The sequence below is a fragment of the Lithobates pipiens genome, unplaced genomic scaffold (genome assembly GCF_037356315.1).
Source record: "Lithobates pipiens isolate NorthernLeopardFrog02 unplaced genomic scaffold, aLitPip1_a1.2 Scaffold_25, whole genome shotgun sequence".
In the NCBI taxonomy this organism is placed as follows: Eukaryota; Metazoa; Chordata; class Amphibia; order Anura; family Ranidae; genus Lithobates; species Lithobates pipiens.
The window spans coordinates 61255817-61282132 of NW_027507787.1; the positions used below are offsets into that span (position 1 = coordinate 61255817).

Sequence of the window (26316 nt, forward strand, 5' to 3'; positions counted from 1 at the left end):
CACAGTTCCGAACACATTATTTTTAATGCATTAACAGAAAATGATCAAATGAAAAGGCACATATGTTGATTCTGATATTTTGAGCCGGGCCCATAACAGCTCTAGAAATTTTCAACCCAAGCAGTTCTTTTGTGTGCAGCATGATGAGAACATGAGAAGGAAAATCCACTTTGCACTGCAAGTGTGCTTGAAAGTGCATTTAGAAGTGCAGTTGCTGTAGATCCGAGGGGGACATGCAAGGAAAATAAAAAACAGCATTTTAGCTTGCACATGATTGGATGATAAAATCAGCAGAGCTTCCCCTCATTTCAGATCCACCCCTCAGATTTACAGCGACTGTACTTCCAAGTGCACAAAGTGGATTTGCCTTTAGTAAATAACCTCCCTTGTGTTTTATACAAATGTGAACCAATTGGATAAATGGAAAGTTAGTTTATTAGTGGTTATTGGTCAGTTTAATATCCCAAAGATTCTATAATTCCATTTAAGACTCCCACAGCTGGAGCCCTTTCATAGCTATTAAATTAAATAATTAATCCAGTTTACTGAAAGACAAATAGTAAGGCTCCATGCACACTGGACCTCATCAACGGCCGTTTTTTGGAATTTGGGCATTTTTTTTTTAACAGCCCATAAACTCCACTTTATATTATCCTATGTATCCATGCACTTGCGTTCAGGAGTCGTTTTTCTGACCACAAAAAACGCCAAACGCTCATAAATGATGATAAACGTCGACAAACGTTCAAAAAGGTGGCTCACCAGCCTTTTTTTTTTACGTTTTTGATCCATTGAAAAAAATAAATTAGTTAAAAAAAAAAAAAAAAAAGCTAACAAAAGCGGAAAAACGCTAATAAACACTATTGCAAAAACGTTAAAAGACTCACTGAAAAGCTGCTGGCGTTTTTATAACGTTATTTTAATACCCAGTGTGCACGGAGCCTAAATGGTTGTACTGGGCCTTTCCCATTGCTGTCTTTTTAGCAGAGACCCCACAAAATTGTGTTTATATATTTATTGATTGCAGGAGGTGCTGGACCTAGGAGCTCTATATACAATTTAGTAGTATGAACATAAAGAGAATGATTGGAGATAGAATAGGAGTTATTTTATACAAATACACCACATTGGTTTATTACTCATTTGGCAATGTGTGCATTTTAGTGCACATTGCGACAACACACAGGTGTAAATGTGCTCTAAAAGACAATGTTATATACACTATGCTAAAACCACATTGAAAAGAAATAAAATGTTTCCGAACTTTCTGTTTATTTTTTATTTTATTTAATGGAAAAATGCTGGTAGAATGCCCACACTTTTTTGCAGGTACAATTGGAATGTCACTATTGGACTGAAAATTGAGGGCACTACTACCATACTTGTCATACTGGATGTAACTAACACTGCAGAACGAAAGTTCACTGACTTCAGTGGGGCATGCTGATGAATACAGCAAAGACACCAATCTGGAGGAAAGGTGTAGAAAGAAAGCACATCTCTAATGCTGCGTACACAGGATCGGAAATTTAGTCTCTGATCGGACAGGATTTCGCTCAAGCTGCCTTGCATACACACGGTCACACCAAATTCCGACTGTCAAGAACGCGGTGATGTACAACACGTATGACGGGACTAGAAAAAGGAAGTTCAATAGCCAGTAGCCAATAGTTTCCGTCTCGTAGTTGAATCTGAGCATTCGTGAGTTTTTGCCCGTCGGAATTGCATACACACGAATGGATTTTCGGATAGGAACTTTTTCCAACCGAAAAATTGAGAACATGCTCTCAATCTTTTGCTGGCCAAAATTCGGCCAGCACAAGTCAGATGGAACATACACACGATCACATTTTCCGACCAAAAGCTCTCATCATTTTTTTGCTGACCGAATTTCTGATCTTGTGTACGCGGCATAAAGGTCTGCGATGGCAGGCTTCGGCCTTGTGCCGATGAGCTTCACTTCTAGGATCATTCAGAAATCATTGACAGATGCATTTGATCTATAGCTGATGTCCTTCTGATCTTCTTCCAGTGGGTTTTGGCATTTTGTCTGACTTTATTAGCTGCATAAGCATGTTCTGCTCTCGTTTAGGTGAACAAAGTCCAATCTTAACACATTTGTATAAATGCACAGAGGCTTCAGACTAAGAGGTCAGTAGGATTACTTATGGTCTTCAGTCCTACAGCGTTCATACATGTGTAATTCCACTTTTAGCATTCCTATGAGTTCAATGTGACAGAAACAACACTTATTGGTATAAATACAATAATTTCCACTCTTTTCTAGTGTTAAAAAGATCTATAAATATAAGCTTAAAAAGAAATAAAAAATATCCCCAATTTGGAGAATTCAGGAAAGTTCATACAGTACATTCTTGTTCCTATGAAAACAGCGTGTACATATTATGAGAAAGACGCTTTCCATACACAGGAATTGCTTCGTAAATGGCAGAAGTCAACAAATCTTTGCCAGGTACAAAATGCTTTACCACAGTAAACAAGGACTCTTTAGAGTTTCACAGTTCAGCAATACTTGGTGTTTAAAAGGGAAACAGTTACTCTCCATCATAATGTATGGGAGGTCAGTGATTCATGTTCCTTTTTATAAACATTTCGTGCATGAAATCCCAAAATTTTTCTTGACTTGTTTCATTCCTTAAAATCATGGCAGTAAGAGCTTCTCCCTGGTCCAAACCCTGCCAGTAATCCTGTAGCCACATCTGCTTCCAGCTGAATGACACAGAAAGAGACAAATGGCATTACAATTGCAATAACAAAACACAATGTAAGACAAATTAGATCAAACTTAAAGTGTAACTAAAGGCAAAACTTTTTTTTTATTATTTAGATAGTGTGGAGAAGGATTAGAACACCTTTCAGGTTTTTATTGCAGTCTATGCCCCCATATTAAGGGGATTTATATGCTTTGTCCCGTTTACCGTCCTCATCAAAAGTTAAAGTAAAAAATAAACCCTATTTGGGTTGACACCAGACAGTAATAGAGAGGAAATCTTCCAAAGGGGACGCTAGTTCTAGTGACACCCCAGGATTTCCTCTCACTTCCCGTTTTAGCTATGGGACAGGAAGTGAAGGGAAACATCCTCTATGGAACACAGATGGGGAAAAAAAATATGACGGGGGTATAACCCTCCCTTATGGCCCGTACACACAATCCAGAAATCAGGAGGAAAATACCGCTTTTGACACGATCGTACGATAATCGGATTGTTACTACAGAGCTTTCGAGAGCCGATCACAACAGTTTATCCAATATTATTCGATCAGTCAAGCATGAAAATTTTCCTCGTACTATACCAGATCGTATGATTTTCGTTTAGTCAGTATAGTTGTCGTCCGAAACTACAATACAAATAAACTACAACACATGACATCACTTCTGATTTTTTTTTGTCGTACAAGAATTTTCGTGACTTTAGTAACCTATTCAATTTTTACTTGCGACTAGCGAAAAAAGTCATCTGATCTGTCATCCGATTTTCGGATCCTGTGTATGGGGGCATTGGTCTATCTGAGAGGAAAAAAGTTGCATTTAGTTACACTTTAAAGGTTAAAGTACAGTTTATCTAAACCCTAATTGGATGACACCTAATTTGCTAAAGCAGTGTGTTTTATAAGCAATTACCCCTGTATTTCTTTTTGCATGCTTACTGCTTATTTTCTGCAGCCTCTTTCCACTAAAACGAATACACCGCTCCAAGTCAGTCTACCTTTAGTATACTCTAGCCCCTGAAATCCAAACAAAATGAGCCAGTCTGGCTCGCAACCGCAGAATACTTGCAAAAAAGAAGCGTGGGTGTCCTAACTCTAACATATGAAAAAAGCCAAAGGTTTATTAGAAATAATCCAGCAATACAAACACATCACAATCTTAAGAAAGGTCGGTCCTACCATGAGTTCCGCTGGGTCCATTAGACCCAGGCGGAAATTTGAGAGGGGCAGCAAATCAAGGGGAGGACTGGACCTAGGGTTGCCACCTCATCCTTTGAATTACACAGGTTCTGAGGCTAATTTAATGCAGATAAGGCACCAAGAGAGTTTAATTACCACCTTAATCAGCCACAGAATCTGTCTAAATAATATGTGTTCGGGTTTAAAGGGATGAGGTGGCAACTCTAACTGGGCCGGAGGTGGGAGCGTGCAAGGGAGCTTCAGGATTCGGGGGGGCTTCTCTGTTGCTGCTGAAGCTGTAGGCTTCTTATCTTTGCCCACCCACCACCTGTAGCAGAGAGCCGACAGGGTTTTGGAGCACTTCCTTTGGCTCTGCGATAGGTGGTGGGCGAGGATAGAAGTCCTCTGATGGCTGCTCCTGCTCCATCCTCCTGATCATCCCTGGTGTCAGTGTGCGAGCAGCGGGTGACAGTCGACTCAGTGCTGACTCGGTGCAGCTGCCCTAGAAGGAGAGGATCCGCACACGGCTCCATCCAACATCCCTTCTCCCTCCCCTCTCTCCCTGCCTGTGTGCTGCATCTGTGAAGGGAATGTGGGGGCAGGAAGAATAAACAAGCAGCCAATAGCCGCTGACTGTGAGCACCCCCCCCCCCCGGACCATCCAAGTGAGTGAGCTGAGTACTCTCACTGACCAAAACCATGACCCCTCTCTCTCTCTCCCTGCCCTTTCTCTGGTGGCAAGTGACACGCTGCATCTGGTGATAAGCGACAGTGGAAAGTGATATGCAGCATCTGGCAGGCAGTAGTGGCGACAAGTGACAAGCTGTATCTGGTGGCAAGTTTCATCTGGTGGCAGGTGGCGGTGGTAAGTGACAAGCTACATCTGGGGGCAGGCGGCGGTTGCATGTGACAATCTGGTGGCAGGCGGTGGTGGCAAGTGACAATCTGGTGGCAGGCGATGGTGGCAAATGACAAGCTGCCTCTGGTACCAGGCGGTGATGGCAAGTGACAAGCTGCATCTGGTGGCAGGCAACTGTGGCAAGTGACATGCTGCACCTCTTCTCTCAAGCTGTGCATGCCCTGTCCCCTCCCCGGCTCAGCCAATGGCAGGTGGGTGTCAGTAGATGAGCGGGCTCCTCAGCATGCTTCTCATGGAGAAGATAGTTTTGTGTGCCAAAGCGGTGGTGATGAGGTTGGGGCCGGGGGGCTGCTTGTTAACCTCACCAGCCTGTGTTTGTTTCGGGACAGCACCGGGGCCAGACCTGGGCACTTGCACGGAGGAGAACACAGGGACACACATGGGGGGTAGAAGAGACAAAACTGTGGGAGAGATCGTCCAAAGAGGGGCTCACTCTGGACCAGGAGGAGAATAACAAGCTGGCGGAGAACTGAGCCAATGGAGGTGGTGCCGGGAAAGCACAGTGAGGATGACCGCAAGTGTTGTGGGGGACAACAACACAGCAATGTGCCTGTGTGAAAAGCCACCAGTGGAAGCTGCTGTTGATCCCTGCTACTTATAGAGCAATGACATTTTTTGTTTCACTTAACCATATTACTGAGAATGACAGCTGCCATCTGATGCATCTGGCAGGCGGTGGTGGCAAGTGACACTGCATCTGGTGGCAGGCGACGGTGGCACGCTACATCTGGTGGCAAGTGATAAGGGTTCCCACTGATTCTGCATTATGGTGAGTTGAACCATTTCATTATATATCACAATGTAGTAATAGAAATGGACACCTTGCTGTGACAGGTTCTCTTTTCATCTCCTGGAATGTCATGAAAAGGACAGCCGAAAGGAAGTGTTAGGTGTCACTTGTCACACTGTCCCTGGTAAGTTGTCCCCAGCAATATATCACTAAAGAGAGCTGAGATGCCCCCACCTAAGAAACCCCCGCCTGTTTTCCATGCTGTGTCCACACACATGGTACTGCCAGAGGCGTAGCTATAACTTTCAGGTTCAACCACATTTACCGGCGCCCCTTCCTCGCTCGCCATCATGACAGTATCCTCCATAGAAGCTGGCAGGAGAGGGGAGAATCCTGTTGTGAAATAGGGGTGCTGTTGCATGTAAATCTGACTTACTGATTAATTTAATTTTAGTTTTAATTATCATGATATAAAATAATGGATGTGGGGGCCTTTTGGTGGGCATGAATTTTTGGGGGAGCGGGGCAGCATTTAATTTTTGGACCCAGGCAGCACAATGTCTTGGGCCAGCCCTGGTCTCTAGTCATATGACTAAGCGCTTGTAGAGTGAAATGCATCAACATTTGTTGGATTATTTCTAATAAACCTTTGCATTTTCCATACATCAAAGTGCGGTCACCGACCCTTCTTTCTGAAAGCCTCTTTCCACTACTTCCTGTCTATATGTATGCACTGCAATGGTAGCTGCACAATATTCCTCAGGGTGAGTTTCCTGATAGTGACAATTGTGACCCATGCCTGCATACAGATGTAATGCATATGCAGCAGATATCCCACACTTGGTGACTCTTGAGCTTTATCAATTAACCACTTGCCTACTGGGCACTTAAACACCCCTCCTGCCCAGACCAATTTTCAGCTTTCGGTGCTCTCACACTGTGAACGACAATTACTCAGTCATGCAACACTGTACCCAAATTAATTTTTTGTACTTTTTTTCCCACAAATAGAGCTTTCTTTTGGTGGTATTTGATCACCTCTGGGTTTTTTATTTTTTGCGCTATAAATGAAAAAAAAACAAATTTTTCTTTGTTTCTGTGATAACATTTTGCAAATTATTAATTTTTCTTCATACATTTTGGCCACAATTTATACTGCTACATATCTTTGGTAAAAATAACCCAAATTAGTGGATATTATTTGGTCTCTTTGTGAAAGTTAGAGAGTCTACAAGCTGTGGTGCAAATCACACAAAATTTATCACATCTGATGTACTGGTGGCCGATCTTATTTCTTGTGACCCGAACAAGCCAGGAAAGTACAAATACCCCCCAAATGACCCCTTTTTTGAAAGTAGACATTCCAAGGTATTTAGTAAGAGGAATGTTGAGCTTTTTGATGTTGTCATTTTTTTCCCACAATTCTTTGCAAAATAAAGATTTTTTATTTTATTTAAATTTTTTCCACAAAATTTTCATTTTAATAGGTTATTACTCTCACTTGGCATGTGTATACCACAGATGACACCCCAAAATAAATTCTGCTACTCCTCCAGAGTATTACGATACCACATGTTTGGGACTTTTCCACAGCCTGGCCACATAGAGAGGCCCAAAATGCAGGGAGCAACGTCACATGTTCTAGGAGCAAATTACACATCTAACTTGTTGACTACCTATTACACTTTTGAAGGCAATGGAGCACCAGGACAATGACATGTGACACTGATGACAGATGGCACTGATATGTGGCACTGATGACACGTGACACTGACAGATGGCACTAATATGTGGCACTGATGACAGATGGCACTTATACTTGGCACTGATGACACGTGGCACTGATACATGACACTGATGACAGATGGCACCAATACGTGGCACTGATGACACGTGACACTGATGACAGATGGCACTGATACCTGGCATTGACACGTGACACTGATAACAGATGGTACGTGACACTGACAGGTGGCACTGATGACAGATGGCACTGATACGTGGCACTAATATGTGGCACTGATGACATGTGACACTGATGTGGCACTGATGACAGATGGCACTATGTGGCACTGATGACACGTGGCACTGGGGACAGGTGGCTGTGGGGGCAGATGGCACTGACAGGGGGCAGATGACAGTGGGGGCAGTGGGGACAGATGGGCACTTTATTTTCGTTTTATTTATTTTTATTTTTTTACACTAACCACTGCATCTCTGCAGCGGTTCATCTCTCCCTCCTCACACACTGTTTGTGTGAGGAGGGAGAGCCAGCGATGAGAGATGATCTCATATATTTACATATGAGATCATCTCTCATTGGGCACGCCGATCGCGCTGTAAACGGCTTCTGTGATTGGCCATTTACAGCGATCTGCAACTGGCTGTGTTTGGGGGACACGGCCAGCACAGAACTTCCCCAATGTGCGCCCGCGGCGGCGCGCAGAGGGGAAGTTAAAGGGAGGATGTCCAGGGACGCCTTCCCGGCAGATAGCGTCCGCGCTGTAGCCGTCTTTTGGCTATAGCGCGAAGTGGTTAAATATCTGATTGGGTATAGCAAAAATCCGATAGTAAAAATGAAAAATGTAAAGAGAAGTATGGGTTTGTTTGATTTTTCAGATTCATACTTACCCAGGTGGATGCAGCATCTGTCCCCCTGGGAACTGCGTGATCAAACACTGTTGATCGCTCAGTTCTCACAGCTCACTGAGCAGAGAGTTGCGGACTGTCAGTCCCGGCTCTCTGCTGTCCCCCCACGCTCACTGGAGCACTGGGCTGTGGAGGGGGCAAGAACGGCTGGCTCAGCGGCTCGCTGAGAGGCTTAGCCGGGTGGCGGTCCAGGCATGTGGGCGGATCCCGACCATATGGTCACGAACTTGCCCAAGCCTTGACCGGCTCTGTGACGTCAACCGACTGTTTGCTGAAAACGAGTCACAGGAGTGCAGAACGTACTGCACTCCTGTGATCCACAGGAGAAGTACTTTGGCTGTATATCTCCTTTTATGTACATGCATAAATTACTATACATATATGTATGTCTGTCAAAGTCAATATAAAAGAACAGTACCTATCATCTTCTGGAAGCTCCTCAGCACTTCCCAGACCAGGCACGGGCATAGGACATCCCATATGATTGTACTCAGCAATGTGTTTAGCAGGAGCTGGACCTTTTCCCTTTCTATGTCTCTTCTCTGCGTTTACTCTTGCATTTTCCTGGTCACATACAAAGCATTCAAAGCCATTGAGGTAGTTAGGAGCTGTCATGTCATTCACTCCCCATTCTCTCGTTTCTATACTTTCTACCAGGAACTTGTTGGTTGTTCTGTCAGGTTTTTTATATTCCAAGTATCTCAGGTACTCTTCATCATTTCTGTCCAAAGAGAGGATAAAGTCTGCCAGTTCTTTAGGTGAAGCAAAGTCATTGATCAAGATGATAGAGTGGTTGTTGGGCATCCAGTCCTTCACGGAAGGTGAACCGCGATAAATGGGAACAGCCCCTAAATGCATTGGGCGCCAAAGCTTCTCAGTCATATAATCAGAGCATATGGCATTTTCCATTGCTAAGTGAAATTTATACCTGGAGGTGAATGCCATAAATTCTGGATCTTCAGTAGTGGCTGTTGAAGTGTCCTCAAGTCTTTTATTTGGGAGTGGTTGGTTCTTCAAACACTGGCCATAGGAATCAACCTGGGGCACAATGAAATGACAGATGAATCATAGTTTGCACAATGCTAACAGATATGCACTACAGATTACTCATAGCCTACTGCTGCAATATGGTTTTATTGTTTTGCTCCTCAGATGAGTCAGAGGTTGTATTCATTGCTTCTTATACATACACTATATCAGCCTTTTTCAACCAGGGTGCCTTGAGGTTTCTTCAGGGGTGCCTTGGCAAAATGTCTAAAAAATGCCCAAAAATTGTATACAAGCTGGCATGTGGATAAAGGCTGCCTTTTTAGTTACACTAAGTCACAGGTTTTAATTGTGCATCATTAAAACCTTCTAGCTGCCGGCGTCCTAACAACCAATTTTTAAAGGGTACCTTGACTGAAAAAAGGTTGAGAAACACTGCACTATATGGCCACAATTTTGTGACTACCATACTAACAAACCTAATATATATGGTCAAACGTGTCTGGACACCACTCTGACAGCTCCCTCTATTGTCTAAACTATCTATCTCTACAATTCATACGAGACGACAAGCCAATAAAGATGTGAATGTTACACTACACTAGAATTTATCTGCACCAAAAGTAATGTACAGGCTGCTACTGCTCACATCTACTTCTGAAAATATCCATTACCTGAATGTCTCTGACTGCAATACTGTCATTGAGCTGGAACAAGCATGCAGCCATTGAAGTCAGAGCTACTGATCTGCATACTTGTTGCTGGTCAGTGAATCACAAGGTAGAGGACCTGAATATCACCCAGGAAGCTAGAATTTTAATAAGAAGTCAGTAAACTACCACCTACATTTTGAAGGAATCACCTTTAACCTCTTGGCACCAGGCGCACGCAAATATGCGGCCTCTTAGAGGCCGGGCCTTGGAGCCGAGCGGCCACATATTGACGTGCATTAGCGCTGACAGTGCTGTTACGAGAGTGCGCTCCCGACACAGTGACCAGCAGTTTACAGACAGTTCCCGATTGCAATCTGAACTTTTCCAATCATGCGACCACCGTGACAGCCAATCACAGCGGTCACGTGGCCATAAGCCCCGCCTCCCAGCATAGCAAACCCCTTAACTACTTGCTACACAGGCCACTTCTGACACTTCACTCCTACATGTAAAAATCATACTTTTTTTTGCTAGAAAATTACTCAGAACCCCCAAACATTACATATGTTTATTTTTAGCAGAGATTCTAAAATGGTGGTTGTTACAGTAATTTTCCAAACGTGTTTTAAAAAAAAACAAAAAAAAAAAACATTATGCCAACAAATTGGGCTAACTTTACTGTTTTTTTTTGTTTCATGCACTAAACAAAAAATAACAGTAAAGTTAGCCCAATTTGTTGGTATAATGTGAAAGATGTTACGCCGAGTAAATAGATACCTAATATGTCACGCTTTGAAATTGCGCACGCTTGTGAAATGGTACCAAACTTCGGTACTTAAAAATCCCCATAGGCTATGCTTTACAATTTTTGTAATGTGTGGTTTGAACACCATTTACACATGTGGGAGCAACCTACATATGCGTTCGCTTCTGCGCGCAAACACACAGGGATGGGGGGGCGCTTTAAATTTATTTTTTTATTGTTTATTTTTATTTTATTTTTCTATAGTGACACTTTCATTTTTTTTTAGCACCTTTAGTCCTATTACAAGGAATGTAAACAGGAAACCTTTGTAATAGGAATAGTGAGTGACAAGTCCTCTTTACAGTGAGATCTGGGGTCAGTAAGGGTCAACAAGGGTCCCCAGATCTTGCCTCTAGGCTGGGAAGCCTGAAAAAAATAAACGCTCCTGGCTAGTGATGCACCGAAATTTCGGCCGCCGAAACATATCGGCCGAAAATGCCCTTGTCGGCAATTTGCCGAAAGAGAAAAACGGCCGATAATGGAGCCGAAAATGGGGCGTGGCCTGGGTGACGCCCATCATAGCGCAGGAGAGCCACCTCCGCCGCCTTTTTGATAACAGCGCTGGGAACATCACAGCTTTCATTTCAATTGCTGTGTGTTCCCGGCCGTGCGCCGTCACACGCAGCCCCTCCCCCTTTCTCCGGGCACTTAGATAGACAGATCATCCGCAGGATTGGATGGATGATCTGTCTATCAAAGTGCCCGGACAAGGGGGAGGGGCTGCGTGTGACGGCGCACGGCCGGGAACACACAGCTATTGAAATGAAAGCTGTGATGTTCCCGGCGCTGTTATCAAACAGGCGGCGGAGGCGGCTCTCTTCCCTGCACACAGTGCACAGGCTGGCTGCAAAATGGCACACAGGCTGCAATGGAGACACACTGGCTGCAATGGGGACACACTGGCTGCAATGGGGACACACTGGCTGCAATGGGGGCACACTGGCTGCAATGGGGGCACACTGGCTGCAATGGGGGCACACTGGCTGCAATGGGGGCACACTGGCTGCAATGGGGGCACACTGGCTGCAATGGGGGCACACTGGCTGCAATGGGGGCACACTGGCTGCAATGGGGGCACACTGGCTGCAATGGGGGCACACTGGCTGCAATGGGGGCACACTGGCTGCAATGGGGGCACACTGGCTGCAATGGGGGCACACTGGCTGCAATGGGGGATGCCTTCTGTACCACGTCCTCTGTCTCTGACCATCTCCTGTACCATGTCCCCAGTCTGACCATCTTCGGTACCACGTCCCCAGTCTCCGACCATCTCCTATACCGTGTCCCCAGTCTGACCATCTCCTGTACCGTGTCGCCAGTCTGACCATCTCCTGTACCGTGTCCCCAGTCTCTGACCATCTCCTGTACCGTGTCCCCAGTCTCTGACCATCTCCTGTACCGTGTCCCCAGTCTCTGACCATCTCCTGTACCGTGTCCCCAGTCTCTGACCATCTCCTGTACCGTGTCCCCAGTCTCTGACCACCTCCTGTACCGTGTCCCCAGTCTCTGACCACCTCCTGTACCATGCATGCAGTCTCTGACCACCTCCTGTACCATGTCCCCAGTCTCTGACCACCTCCTGTACCATGTCCCCAGTCTCTGACCACCTCCTGTACCATGTCCCCAGTCTCTGACCACCTCCTGTACCATGTCCCCAGTCTCTGACCACCTCCTGTACCATGTCCCCAGTCTCTGACCACCTCCTGTACCATGTCCCCAGTCTCTGACCACCTCCTGTACCATGTCCCCAGTCTCTGACCACCTCCTGTACCATGTCCCCAGTCTCTGACCACCTCCTGTACCATGTCCCCAGTCTCTGACCACCTCCTGTACCATGTCCCCAGTCTCTGACCACCTCCTGTACCATGTCCCCAGTCTCTGACCACCTCCTGTACCATGTCCCCAGTCTCTGACCATCTCCTGTACCATGTCCCCAGTCTCTGACCACCTCCTGTACCATGTCCCCAGTCTCTGACCACCTCCTGTACCATGTCCCCAGTCTCTGACCACCTCCTGTACCATGTCCCCAGTCTCTGACCACCTCCTGTACCATGTCCCCAGTCTCTGACCACCTCCTGTACCATGTCCCCAGTCTCTGACCACCTCCTGTACCATGTCCCCAGTCTCTGACCATCTCCTGTACCATGTCCCCAGTCTCTGACCACCTCCTGTACCATGTCCCCAGTCTCTGACCACCTCCTGTACCATGTCCCCAGTCTCTGACCACCTCCTGTACCATGTCCCCAGTCTCTGACCACCTCCTGTACCATGTCCCCAGTCTCTGACCACCTCCTGTATAAAAATATTTTTTAAAAACAGTCATTTTCGGTATCGGTGCTGTTTCGGTATCGGTTTCGGTTTTCGGCCTAGTGTATTTTTCATTTTCGGTATCGGTTTCGGCACCAAAAAACCCATTCGGTGCATCCCTACTCCTGGCTTCTCAGCCGAGGCGGTGGCATTTTTTTAAATGCAGAGGTCAGGCGTGACGTCATAACATCGCGCTCGGGCCTCCGAAAGATTATAGAGAAGTCCGGGGTCCATCTGGCCTGCCGGATTCTCTATGGTAAGCTTCCAGGATTGGACTGATTCCTTCTCTGTCTCGCCGTTTGTACGAGTGAGCTGGGAGATGCACCAGAGGGGAGAAGGGAGAAACATCCCCTCCTGCTACCTGTAAGAACAGCCGCTATGATTGTTCTTACAGTGCAGGGAATCCTTAGCTCGAAAATAAACTATTCAAATGATGCCTATAGCGGCAGGCATCATTCAGATATCCCCAAAGTCAACAACATCATATGACGTCATTGGGCGGGAAGTTGCTAAAGGAGTTAAAGTATAGAACTATAGACAACATTTCCTTTTCATTTTGGATAGAGTAAGGGAAGGTTATAACCCCTGTCAGTGTTTTTTGCCATATGTGGGGAGATTCACCTTCACTTCCTGTCCCATAGCCAACACAGGAAGTGAGAGAAAATCCCTGCAAATTAAGTGAACCCATTGGGGCCCCCCAGGTCACCAGAACTAGTGTCCCCATTGGAGGTTTTTCCCTCTTTTACTGTTCTGGGGACAACCCAAAATGTGGGATTTTCTTTTACGGTCACTTTTGATGATAACAGTAAACAAGACAAACAGAGAGGGTGAATCCCCTAATGGGGGCAGAGGTAGCAACTAAACCATATCAGCGGTTCTAGTCCATCTCCACTTTGTCCAAAATTTCAAAAAAAAAGTTTGGTCTTCAGTTAGAATTTGTCATACTTTTAGTGACTTTAGTGTCACTAAACTCTGGTTAATGCCGTCTCCCATTTTTAAAAATTATTATTACTTAACGCTATTACCATGGGCTTTCCATCCTCCCTAGATGGCAGGATGTCCACCTGGATAGGCCTGCCCCCTCCTCCTTACCTAAATGAAAGACTATGCCCTCTGGGATATGTGATGTGCATATCCCAGGGGGCAAAAGGATTAGAGTGCATATTGGCGGGCAGGGCGGACCTAAAAAAAAAAAAAAAAAAAAAAAAAAAGTAAACAAATAAAACGACCCTATTGCTAAAAAGGAAGGGAGGATTGTGATCTGGGGAGTGAAGATCCACTTTAAAAATGTACGACCCCAGGCAGATTTTTTTATTTTCCCATGCAGTGGGGCTACATGGGTTAACTGCTTGTTTTGTTCAGGGGCACCAGGAAAAGCTATACTTACCCTATCCTTCGATCCCTGGAAAACAGCATTTCCCCACATCCAGCGTTGGACTGGTCCTCACAGCCAGAACCAGTCTATTGGCATGATGACATTAGGAACAGTCCATACACAAGATCACTAGCATGCTGGGGAGGGGGGGGGGAGCATGAGTGGCAGTCTTGTGCTCTGAGGATCGGCAAATTAGGTAAGTACCAGTATATCTCCGCTCTCCTCATCCCTATACAATAACAAGCAATTAACCCATGAAGTGCAGGCACAGCCCCACTGCATGGGGAAAAAAAGTTTTGCCCGGAGTTCTAATTTAAAGGTTGCTATAAGGGAATTATAAGGAAAGTAATAATTAGAATATGTTGTGGAAGTAAATGGCTTTATGTAAAAATAAGATAAATGTTCACTTACCTGTATGTAATTCATTAATTCCTTGACATAGCGGTCCCTGTCTGATGGAACATCACAGTGGGACTGCATGTAGAGTATGGGGGCATAGCCCTTGTCACGCCATTTCTTCTTCTCTTCTAGAGACACTGCTGGGTGCTGTAAGTAACTGATAGTGGGCAGCCACTGTAAGGTGAGGGGGTAATCAGACTCTCGCCGGAAGGTCGCTGTATAGTTGAAGAGACTGATCCCTGGTAGATGTGACAGAACATAGTTGTTCATGGGTGATTCTTCATGAAATAGGGCCCATGTCTGATGGGACAACCTAGGAAGGGGGGCTTCATAAGCCCTGAAGTCCGTTCCATAGAAGATGACAGATTTAGTCCTTTTGTATAGCTTCACACCTTTGTTCTTTGTCACCATACAAGAGCTTTGGGGACAATCGATCCGCTCAGTGTCCCCCGGAAAGTGTGGGAACAAGTTTTCGCTCCACCACAGGAGAATTGGCAGCTCTTTGTTACCCCTCGTGTCGGTGTTACCGGGACCCCTGTAAGAGTCTACCATCACAGCGCTCATGTCTTGTGTGGAGAAGACACTGGACGGCTGGTAGGCGGACTCTTCCCAACGTCCAGGCATTGACACCAGATGCTGTTCTGACACTAGATCAGGGTCACCATGTACAGCAGAGCCCTGGCTGAGGTCATCCACTCCTGGATCTGGGAACATGGTCTCCCCTTCCACGTATTCAGCACCAAGGTGATCCCACTGACTGGAGCCAGCCCATACACAATGAAGGAAGCAGAAAATACACAAAGCAGTAAAGTAAAAGGAAGAATGGGGGGATACACCCCGGATAGGCATAGTAATCTTATTACAGTACCGTGGCATGCAGAGTGGACACAGGTATCCCTGTTCAGAGTTGGCTGTCCTTCTCGTAGATTGTGTTCTGAGATAAAGCAGGCTAGTCCTCCCAGAAGTCTTCACATTCCTATTATTCATAATGTACAGTTTGCAGGATGATTACATCAGCAGTATGAATGGACATAGCACAATACACTGCCTCTATTGCAGCCTGTTACCTCGGCATGTTCCTCTAACAGCTGGGACCCTTCTTCCTGTGTATGTGGCTGAAGAGGAAGGAAGCATCAGCTTTCTGGTTTTCCTTTCCTTTTTTTTTTTTTTTTTACAATGAACTTTACTGACAACCCAAAAAGCAGAACAGCTGGAGCAAAAAAAAAAACAAAAAACATACAGATCTCCCATACATTGTAAAAGTGGATCGTCAACCATGAAAAGCAATTCCTCTCCACCCCTCCCTTTTTAAGCAATTTGGATTTTTTTTTTAAAGAGAAATGCTGCATTTACACCCGAGAAGAACGATTTTCAGGCATTTTTATTTGAGCATTTTTGCAAGTGCTTACAAGCATTTTACATGTGTATTCAAGCTTTAAGTGTTCAGTGTCGCAAAGACGAACCAAACTGCACGTTTTTTTCGCGTTTGCAAAAGATGTGAAAACACAGGTCGCGCTTGTGTTGCCGTTCATTGTTAATGGAACCCTAAATGCGGACGGTACGCAGACTATGAACAAACATTACAAAATGTGCGCTTAAGAACTCGCAACACGCAAAAAAAAAAGCGATTCTGATGTTTTTGTCACACGTAGGGCAGAGCAGCCCATTGAAATGAACGGGCTGTCCTATCCATGTAGTGACAAAAATGTGCACAAACTAAGTATAAACATGATACCCTGCATCGTGCGTTATATTTTGTTTTTTGTTGTTGTGCATTCAGCAAAACATTATAGGTGAAGAATATACTTTAACCGCTTCCATACCGGGATCAATTCTGGCATTCCTCTCTTACATGTAAAAACCACTTACTTATAGGGCACTTAAACCCCCTTCTTGCCCAGCCCAAATTTCAGCTTTCAGCGCTGTCACTCTTTGAATGACAATTGCGCAGTCATGCTACAGTGTACCCAAATGAAATATTTATAATTTTTTTCACACAGATAGAGCTTTTTTTGGTGGCATTTAATTGCTGCTGTGTTTTTTATTTTTTGCTAAACAAAACAAAAAAAGACAGAAAATTCAGAAAAAACCCCCCCAAAAAACTGTTTCATTGTTTGTTATAAAATTTTGAAAACAGGTAATTTTTCTCCTTCATTGAGGATGCTGATGAGGCTGCACTGATAGGCACTATAATGGGCACTGCAAAGCACTGATGAGGCTACATTAAAAGGTGGCACTGATTGTAAGACACTGATGGGCATTGATTGGTAGCACTGTTGGGCATTGATGGGTGGCACTGTGGGCATTGGCGGGTGGCACTGGGGGGCACAGAAAATGCAGCCGCAGCTTTCTGTGTGAGGGGCCGATGTCCCTCTGACAGAAGCCAGTGATCGTCTTTTTTTTTTCCCTCACGTTGAACAAAAAATAGGATTTTTGTACTCACCGTAAAATCCTTTTCTCTGTAATTCACCGACCGACACAGCTCCTCTCTGTAACTAAATGGGTTGTTTAGCCTGCCATTAGGAGAACTAGACAAAATTGTTACACAATACACAGAACTTTTAGTCCCGCCCCAGGGGGGCGGACCCTGTGCTAACAACCCTCCCCGCTGCTCCCAGCAGATTCAGTATGTCAACAAGCAGTATAACGCAGAGCAGGGATCTGCAATTAGCGGACCTCCAGCTGTTGCAAAACTACAAGTCCCATCATGCCTCTGCCTTTGGGTGTCATGCTTGTGGCTGTCAGAGTCTTGCTATGCCTCATGGGACTTGTAGTTCTGCAACAGCTGGAGGTCCACGAATTGCATATCCCTGACGTAGAGAAAAGGAGGGGTGGGTGCTGTGTCGGTCGGTGAATTACAGAGAAAAGGATTTTACGGTGAGTACAAAAACCCTATTTTCTCTTATATTCACCAACCGACACAGCTCCTCTCTGTAACTAAATGGAACGTCCCTAAGCAGTGCCAAACGAGGGGTGGGAAAAACAGCATAAAAACCTCATCCACCATGGCAAGTAGGAACTAGTGAAACTAAACCCACAAAAAAACAGCAGTGTGTGGAAAAACTCCACCATATAATCTCAACAGGAGAGATCCCCAAGACCGCAACATTGCGGAAGTAATGCAACAGTGCATTAACAAAACAGTACTGCGTTTTTATCGAAAAACCAGGAAAAAAACTCAATTGCAACCACACGGCCCCCTGCAAAAGTTTGCGGCCAAAACAGGCATCAGCCGATGCACTGACGTCTACCTTGTAGAACTTGGTAAACATATGGACAGACAACCAGGTCGCCGCCTTACACACCTGAGCGACAGACGCTTGGTGTCGGAAGGCCCAAGACGTTCCAATTGCTCTTGTAGAGTGGGCCGTGACTGGAAAGGGGGGCACCTGCCACTTCAAGGCTTAGGCTTGGACTACAATCTGCCTGATCCACCTGGAAATGGTGGCCGACGAGACCGCCATACCTTTCTTAGGACCAGCCACCGAAACAAACAGTGAGTCTGACTTCCGAAAGGGAGCTGTGGCAGACAAGTACCCCGTCAGAGCCCTAATCACATCGAGAGCGTGAAGGGCCACCTCCTTGGGGTGCTTCGGTTTAGGACACAACGATGGTAATACAATGTCCTCATTGTTATGAAAAGTCGAAACCACCTTCGGTAAAAAGGACGCTTGCGGACGCAACACCACCTTATCCCTGTGGATGACCAGATAAGGCGACTTGCAGGACAAGGCCGCCAGTTGCGAAACCCTCCTGGCCGATGTGATGGCCACTAGAAAGACCACCTTCTGTAAAAGGGTCAACAGGGGAATCTCCCTGATATTCTCAAATGGCGGCTTCTGAAGCGCCGACAACACCAGGGTCAAATCCCATGGGGGTAACGGAGGACGCACCGGAGGGGCTACATGTCATATCCCCTGAACAAAGGTACTCACTAATGAGTGAGACGCCAGGGGTCGCTGAAAAAGGACAGCCAGGGCTGAAATTTGCCCCTTAATGGTGCTCAACGCCAATTTCTGTCCCACTCCATGCTGAAGAAACAGCAGGATCCTGGGTATAGAAAAGGAGCGTGGATGCCACCCTTTCTCCTCACACATGGAGATGTAGGCCTTCCAGGTACGATGGTATATCTTCCGTGAAGAAGATTTCCGCACACTGTCCCCAGTTCCTCAGCACCTGGCTCTCAATAGCCATGCCATTAAAGCCAGCGATGGTAAAGCAGGGTGAAAGATTGGACCTTGAGATAGGAGGTCCTCCCTCAGTGGCAGGTGCCAGGGAGCGTCTGCCACCAGACGCACCAGGTCTGTGTACCAGGGCCGCTGAGGCCAATCTGGGGCAACCAGGATTACTGGAATCCACTCGGCTTCCACTCTGCGAAGCAGACGTGGCAACAGTTTTAGTGGCGGAAAGGCGTAGATCAGCTGGTACTGATCCTTCGGAGCCACCCGCGCATCTGACGCGTCTGCCCACAGATCTCTTGTCCTGGACACGAATCTCGGCACCTTCCGATTGAGACGAGAGGCCAAAAGATCTACATCTGGCGTGCCCAATTTCAGGCACAGCAGCTGGAATATCTCCGGATGCAATGCCCATTCTCCTGGGTCCAGCATCTGACGACTCAGATAGTCCACCTGCCAATTTCCCCCCCCCCCCCGGGATGTAAATGGCTGACAGGGCCGGAACGTGTCGCTCTGCCCACCGAAGTATGTGAGCGACCTCCCGAGCAGCGGCTGAGCTTCTTGTTCCCCCTTGGTGATTTATGTACACCACAGCCGTGGCATTGTCTGACTGAATCCTGATTGGACGCCCTTGAAGACTCATCGACCAAGTGTGGAGGCACAGCCTGATCGCTCTCAATTCGAGTAGATTGATCAGCAACTTGGATTCCTCCCGTGACCAGAGGCCCTGAGCTGACTGAATCCCCATCACTCCACCCCAGCCGGACAGATCGGTGTCCGTAGTGATCACCGTCCAGTTCAGAGGAAGGAACGATTTTCTGGACTGAATCACCAGGGACCTCAACCACCAGATCAGGGAGTCCCGGACTGGTTGACTCACCTGGCTCTCCAGGGACAATGGAGATTTGTCCCATTTTGTCAATATCTCCTTCTGCAGGACTCTGGTGTGGATCTGGACATAAGGTACTGCCTCGAAGGAGGCCACGATGAGTCCCAGTACTCGCATGCAAAAGCGGAGCGACGACCACTTGCGGTTCATCAGTAGATTGACTGCAGATCTGAGAGTCAGCAATTTGTCGGAGGGGAGAAAAACCCTTGCTTCCCTGGAGTCCAGGACCAACAGTAACCCCAGGTACTCCAGACGCTGAGTTGGTACAACCACCGACTTCTTTAGGTTCAACAGCCACCCAAATTCTTGCAGGGTCTGCATGGTGATCGCCACATCCTCCTCTAATTCTTCAGGAGAAGATCGTCTAGGTAACCAACAATCGCGATCCCGCGCTGCCTCAGCAACGCCAATACTGGAGCCAGTACTTTGGTAAAGACTTGGGGGGCTGATGCCAGGCCAAAAGGAAGAGCCACAAAGTGGTAGTGGGCTTCCGCTACTGCCAAACGCAGAAATTTTTGATACCGAAGGCTAATGGGTATGTGCAGGTAAGCATCCTGGATGTCCAAGGACGCCAGGAAGTCCCCTTGATGGAGTGCAGCGACTACTGAGCGAACCGATTCCATTCTGAACCTCTGTACCTTTACAAAGTGATTGAGGGCTTTTAAGTCCAGGATTGGATGTACCCCTTCCTTCTTGGGAACCACAAACAGATTTGAGTAGAACCCCTGGAAGCGTTCCGATTCCGGAACTGGTACAATCACCCACTAATTCAGCAAGTCCCTTACTGCCCCTAGCAGGGCCTCCCGGCAAACCGGGGACGCGGGTATGCTGGAAGGGAAGAATCTGGTTGGCGGCCAAGAGAGAAACTCTATCTTGTAGCCATTGGAAATCAGATCGCAGACCCATTGGTCAGATTACCGGGAGGTCCACCGGGCTGCAAACTCCTGAAGATGACCCCCCCACCCGATATGCGGGTGGGGGCAAACCTTCATGCGGTAGCTCTTTTGTTCGCAGGCTTGTTAAGTTTGCGGTTACAGGAAGCTTCTGGCCGTCCGTGGACATCCTGTCAGGCTGGGGACGTTTTGCCGAAGCACAGGGCGGACGAAAAAGCCGTTTGTGAGCGGAAAAGGAGGGCCCTTGCCTACGGCATGGCTCCTTAGCCTTCCTGGCCTGTGGGAGTAGTGTACTCTTACCACCCATGGCATTTTTAATAATGTCATCCAAAGAAGCTCCAAAGAGCCAGTTGCCAAGGAAGGGAAGATCCGTCAGGGCTTTCTTGGATGCCTGGTCAGCAGACCAGCATTTTAGCCAAATCAGGCACCTCAGCACCACAGCTGACACTGAAGCCCTGGATAACAGAGAGAGAGTATCCAGGGCCGCGTCACAAACATACTTAAGGCTTTGCACTAGTTGGTTTGCTAGTTCCACACATGGAGGGGAGGCCTGTTGCTCTCCCAATTCGCGGTGCAAAAGTTTTGCCCACTCCGTCAGTGTCTGTGACACCAGTGCGGATGCCAGTACTGGTCGCACAGCTGACCACACAACCGTAAACAAGAAACAAGCCACTGCCTTGGCCTTCCTGTCCGTGGGATCCTTGAATGCAGGAGTCCCCTCAACCGGGATCGTGGTTGCTTTTTTTAACCTGGACACTGGGGGGTCCACGACCAGAGGAGCCGACCATTTTTTGAGAAGGCTTTCCTCAAAGGGGTAACGCACCGCCAAGTTTTTGGGAACCGAAAAGGTCTGTTGCGGGCGACCCCATTCACTGTAGATGAATTTGTCAAAATTAGTCAAATACGGGAACACCTTAGGTGAACCTGCTGGCTTGTGGGACCCAAAGGGGACCAGTACATCAGTAGAGGGATCTGCTGGCTCCTGAATCTTCAGGGTATCACGCACAGCTGTGATAAGTGCTCCAACAAGCGCTTTGTCACGCCCAGACCCGGACGGGGAATCATCCTAACTGTCCGAACGGTCCTGGTCAGCCACATCTGATAGGTCAGGCCAGGGGTCACCAGCCGCAGCAGGGCCCGAGTCTGCATCAGAGCTCTCCCCAGAGGATGGGGAAGGGGGGGCAGGGGCCTCTTACGTGCACTTTTCCTTCCATGCGCCGCCTCTATCTTAGCAACAAAAGAGTTAAAGACCGCCGGCAGGGTGTCCATGCGCACCACGCTATCCGCAGGTGACCCGGTTGCTATAGCCTGGATTTCGGGGGAAGAAACACCAGTTTCTGAAGCCATGCTAACCCTAGCCTGTCTGCCACCTGCAAGGGGACTTAGGACATTGAAGGTCCCACCCTCCTGCTGCCGCCATGTGTGTGTGGGGGGGGGTACTTGGCGCCAGACTCACCACCCTGGGGTGTTCTGTGAATGCCACTAGCTGTGCCTGTAGTCCCTAGGAGGTTACCCAGATGCAGAGTGGAGAAAACTGTATCGGCAGCAGCTGTCTATAATAGCGGTGAAACGTTCTGCAGAGCTCCAGCACCCTGTACACACAGTGGACACAGGAAACAGCCCATGAGAGCACATGTAAAGCTGTCACAAGAGAATTGCTGTGAAAAGAGCGCTCGGGCTTCAGGAAAATGGCCGTCAATGCAACTAATAGTAGAATCCCATAGAAGATGACTGCTGAGGCTCACAAGGGGAACTTGCCTTTCCCACAGTCAAGATGGCCGCTGGACAGCGCCATGCGGTGACAGCACAAACCCAGAACAATGCTGCCTGCCTACAGCCAGAACACCCCCCCAGACCAGGACCAGGACCAACGCTAGCTGCCCCCAGCCCCACAGGTGAGAGACCCAGCAAACTCCCCACAAACACACCGCCCGCAGCACATGCAGCCACCCCCCTCAGAGGGGAAATAGGGACTAGGGAGAGAAGATAAGGAGGTAAGGTGGCCCCCCCGAATTGACCCCCCAGGGAATGCCCAGCTGCTCACCCCACCGAAGTAGGGAGAGCCGTACTTACCAGTCCTGAAGACCTGGAAGACATTCCATCACAGACCTACTCCTGCGCAGTTACAGGGTAGCTGTTGGCCCGGTATACTGTGATCTAGACATCAGTGGCCCGGTCATATGTATACCCTTGAGCATTGAAACTCACCGACCACCTCTGGAGCTGAGGCATGTGGTGGCCTGCTAAGCCTTAGCTGTGGCCTGCACACGCTCGATGGCCGGACTGGGGAGACTACAAGGATAATCATTAACCAGCCTGTCACCCAGCCGGCAGTTGATAGAAGATCCCAGGATCTTTCATCTTGCACAAAAAAACTCAAACCTGCAGCAAAAACATGGACCAAAAGGGCCCGCAGGGTTCCTAGGTCATTCTTCTTACCAGGCAAAATAAAAACTGAATCTGCTGGGAGCAGCGGGTAGGGTTGTTAGCACAGGGTCCGCCCCCCTGGGGCGGGACTAAAAGTTCTGTGTACTGTGTAACAATTTTGCCTAGTTCTCCTAATGGCAGGCTAAACAACCTATTTAGTTACAGAGAGGAGCTGCGTCGGTCGGTGAATATAAGAGAAAACAACCCAATTACTGAGCTTCTGTTTACATCACGTGATCAACTGTCATTGGCTGACAGCTGATCACGTGGCAAGGGGCCGGAATCGACCCCTTACTTTGATCAGTAATCACAGAGCGCGCTGTGCGCGACCTGCAGGGATGCGCAGACAGCGTTTGCTCAGGAGAACGTCCGTGGATGCCCTCCCGCAATTAAAGAGGGATTCCACCAAAAAAAAAATATTAAAAGCCAGCAGCTATAAATACTACAGCTGCTGACTTTTAATAAATGGACATTCACCTGTCCCGGGTTCCAGCGATGCCGGCAGCCGAGGCCGATCGATCGCTCGGCTCTCGGCTGCTGTCGCCACCATTCTAGGTGAGGGAATCAGGAAGTGAAGCGAATCGGCTTCACTTCCCGGTTCCCTACTGCGCATGCGCGAGCCACGCCGCGCAATAGGAAATCTCTGCGCTGTCACTGGGACCCGTGTGTGTCCCAACAGACAGCGCGGCAGGGCAGGAAATGACGTAGACTCCCACGGGAGTCTATGCCCGGAAGTGGGTGAAAATACCTGTCTTTGACAGGTATCTCCACCCCCCTCCCCCCTGAAAGGTGTCAATTGTGACACCGGAGGGGGGGAGGGATCCGATCAGCGGAGGTTCCACTTTAGGGTGGAATCCCGCTTTAAGGCCCGCGCTGTAGCCGTCTTTTGTATAGTGCGGGCGGCAAGTAGTTAAAGGAAAACAAAAGAAAACAAATAACAAAAAAACACTGGTAGTAACAGCTATGCATTCCTGTGCGATTCCTAATGTGAACTGGCCCCAATTACATGAACAATCATTCAGCACACTAAAGAATGGTAACAAAACATTACATGTGTAAAAATGAAGCACTATGTACTAGAGAAAAGTGTGGAGGGTATGACAGTGGACAGTACCTTTAAGAAAGGAATGTGGAGGGTATGACAATGGGCAGTATGTACATGAGAGGTGAGTGGAGACTGGAGAGTATGACAGTGGGCAGTATTTACAAGAGAGAAGTGTGGAGTGTATGACAGTGGACAGTATGTACAGGAGAAGAGTGTGGAGAGTATGACATTGGGCAATACAGTATGTACAGGAGAGGAGTACAGAGGGTATGGCAGCTAGCAGTATGTACAGGAGAGAAATGTGGTGGGTATGACAGTGAGGAGTATGTGCAGAAGACGAGTATGGACGGTATGAAAGCAAGCAGGATGTGTAGAGAAGGAGTATGGAGGGTATGGCAGCAAGCAATATGTACAGAAGAATGTGGAGGGTATGACAGTGAGGAGTATGTGAAGAAGAGGGGTATGGAGGGTATGAAAGCAAGCAGGAGTATGGAGGGTATGGCAGCAAGCAGTATGTACAGGAGAGGAATGTGGAGGGTATGGCAGTGATGAGTGTGTGCAGAAGAGGAGTATGGAGGGTATGAAAGCAAGCAGGATGTGTAGAGAAGTAGTATGGAGGGTATGATGTTGTGCAGGAAGCACAGGAGAAACGTGGAGGGTATAAGGGGAGTTAGTACGGGCAGAGGACGAAAGCGCAGTATGTACAATGGGTATAGAAAAGAATCACTCCCCCCTTTAAAATCATCACATTTTGTTGCTTCATAGCCTGAAATGAAGACAGACCTAGTTTTTGTTTTATCCAGCTGCATTTACCCAGTGCAACTTATAATGACCAGGTAAAAGATGTAACACCAACATGTCAGAAAAAAATAAAAAGTTCAAAAACAGAATCACTCAGTTGGAAACGGGATCACCCCCTTATGTTAGTATTGTGTCAAACCACCTTTTGCTTTAATTACAGCCTTTAGTCTGTTGGGGTATGTCTCTAACTTTGCACATCTAGACTCCGCAATATTTGCCCACTCTTCTTTGCAGAACTGCTCAAGTTCAGTTAAATTTAATGGTGATCTTTACTGCAGTCTTCAAGTTATTCCACGGATTTTCAATGGGGTTTAAGTCTGGACATGAAAAGGACATTCGCCTTTTTCTTCCTTCAACCACTGTGTGGTCATTTTCTCTGTGTGCTTGGGTCATTGTCATGTTGGAAGGTAAAACTTTTTCCCATTGACAACTTTCTGGCAGTGGGTAGCAGATTTTCCTCAAGAATTTGATGGTACTTTGCCCCATCCATTTTACCTTCTATCCTGACAAGTTCTACAGTCCCTGCTGCAGAGAAACATCCCCATAACAGGATATTACCACCTCCATGCTCTACTGTAGGAATGGTGATCAGAACACCTTTTTCCCTTTTTTTCAAGGTGCATTTTGGCAAAGCTCAGTCATGACATTTGTCTCCATAGTCGGTGCTAAAAATTGTCCCTCTTTTACATCTTAGATAGCTTATGACGTGTGCTTCTACAACTCCCATACAACCTATAAATAATTGCAATTTTTCATTTTGAAAAGCCAGTACAAAAAAAAAAAGGAGTAGCATTGAAAAAAACATGCAGGTTTAAGGACTTGTCCACATTGAATGAGGCTTTGAAATTGTGCAACTTCATATGAAATTGTACATTTTCAAAGCCGCATGTCGGTGTGACTTTGAAGATATCTGTTCGGCTTCATGCACAGATGTCTATGCAAGTTGCACCCGAAATCGCCAGAAGTAGGGCAGGAATAGGGATGAGCTTTGTGTTCGAGTCGAACATACGTTCGACTCGAACATTGGCTGTTCGCCCGTTCGGCGAATTCTGAACGTTATGGGCCGTTCGCGCCCAATTCGTGTGGTGCTCACGGCCCACAATGCACTGCGCCATCGCAGTGCATTGCTGGCTCATGATTGGCCAAGCATGCACTGTGACCCCGCATGCTTGGCCAATCACAGCGCCGGCAGCGAGGAGAGCCATGATTGGCCACAGGCAGGATGCCTGTGGCCAATCATATCTCAGGCTGTGTAGTACACGCCCAACACTATATAAGTCCGCCAGCGCAGCGGCCTTGTGTAGTGTGTTGGCGTCTGTAGGAGTTAGTGGGTGTTCTGTGTACCTTCAA

General features: G+C 47.2%; 1 protein-coding gene across 1 annotated transcript; it reads right to left on the minus strand.

Moving 5' to 3' along the window:
• Nucleotides 1-1264: 1264 nt before the first annotated feature.
• Nucleotides 1265-15886, minus strand: POFUT4 (protein O-fucosyltransferase 4). The gene is made up of 3 exons (XM_077454541.1): nucleotides 14746-15886; nucleotides 8626-9245; nucleotides 1265-2730 (listed from the first exon to the last, which is right to left on the minus strand). Exons 1-3 carry the CDS (start codon nucleotides 15718-15720, stop codon nucleotides 2583-2585), a joined length of 1743 nt encoding a protein of 580 aa, XP_077310667.1. The 5' UTR covers nucleotides 15721-15886; the 3' UTR covers nucleotides 1265-2582.
• Nucleotides 15887-26316: the final 10430 nt, after the last annotated feature.

Coding starts and splice junctions, on each gene's coding strand:
- POFUT4 (XM_077454541.1), bottom strand. CDS start 15,720: ATGAATAATAGGAATGTGAAGACTTCTGGGAGGACTAGCCTGCTTTAT. Junction 9,246..14,745: donor AATTAATGAATTACATACAG/GTAAGTGAACAT, acceptor ATTGTGCCCCAG/GTTGATTCCTATGGCCAGTG. Junction 2,731..8,625: donor GAGCTTCCAGAAGATGATAG/GTACTGTTCTTT, acceptor TGTGTCATTCAG/CTGGAAGCAGATGTGGCTAC.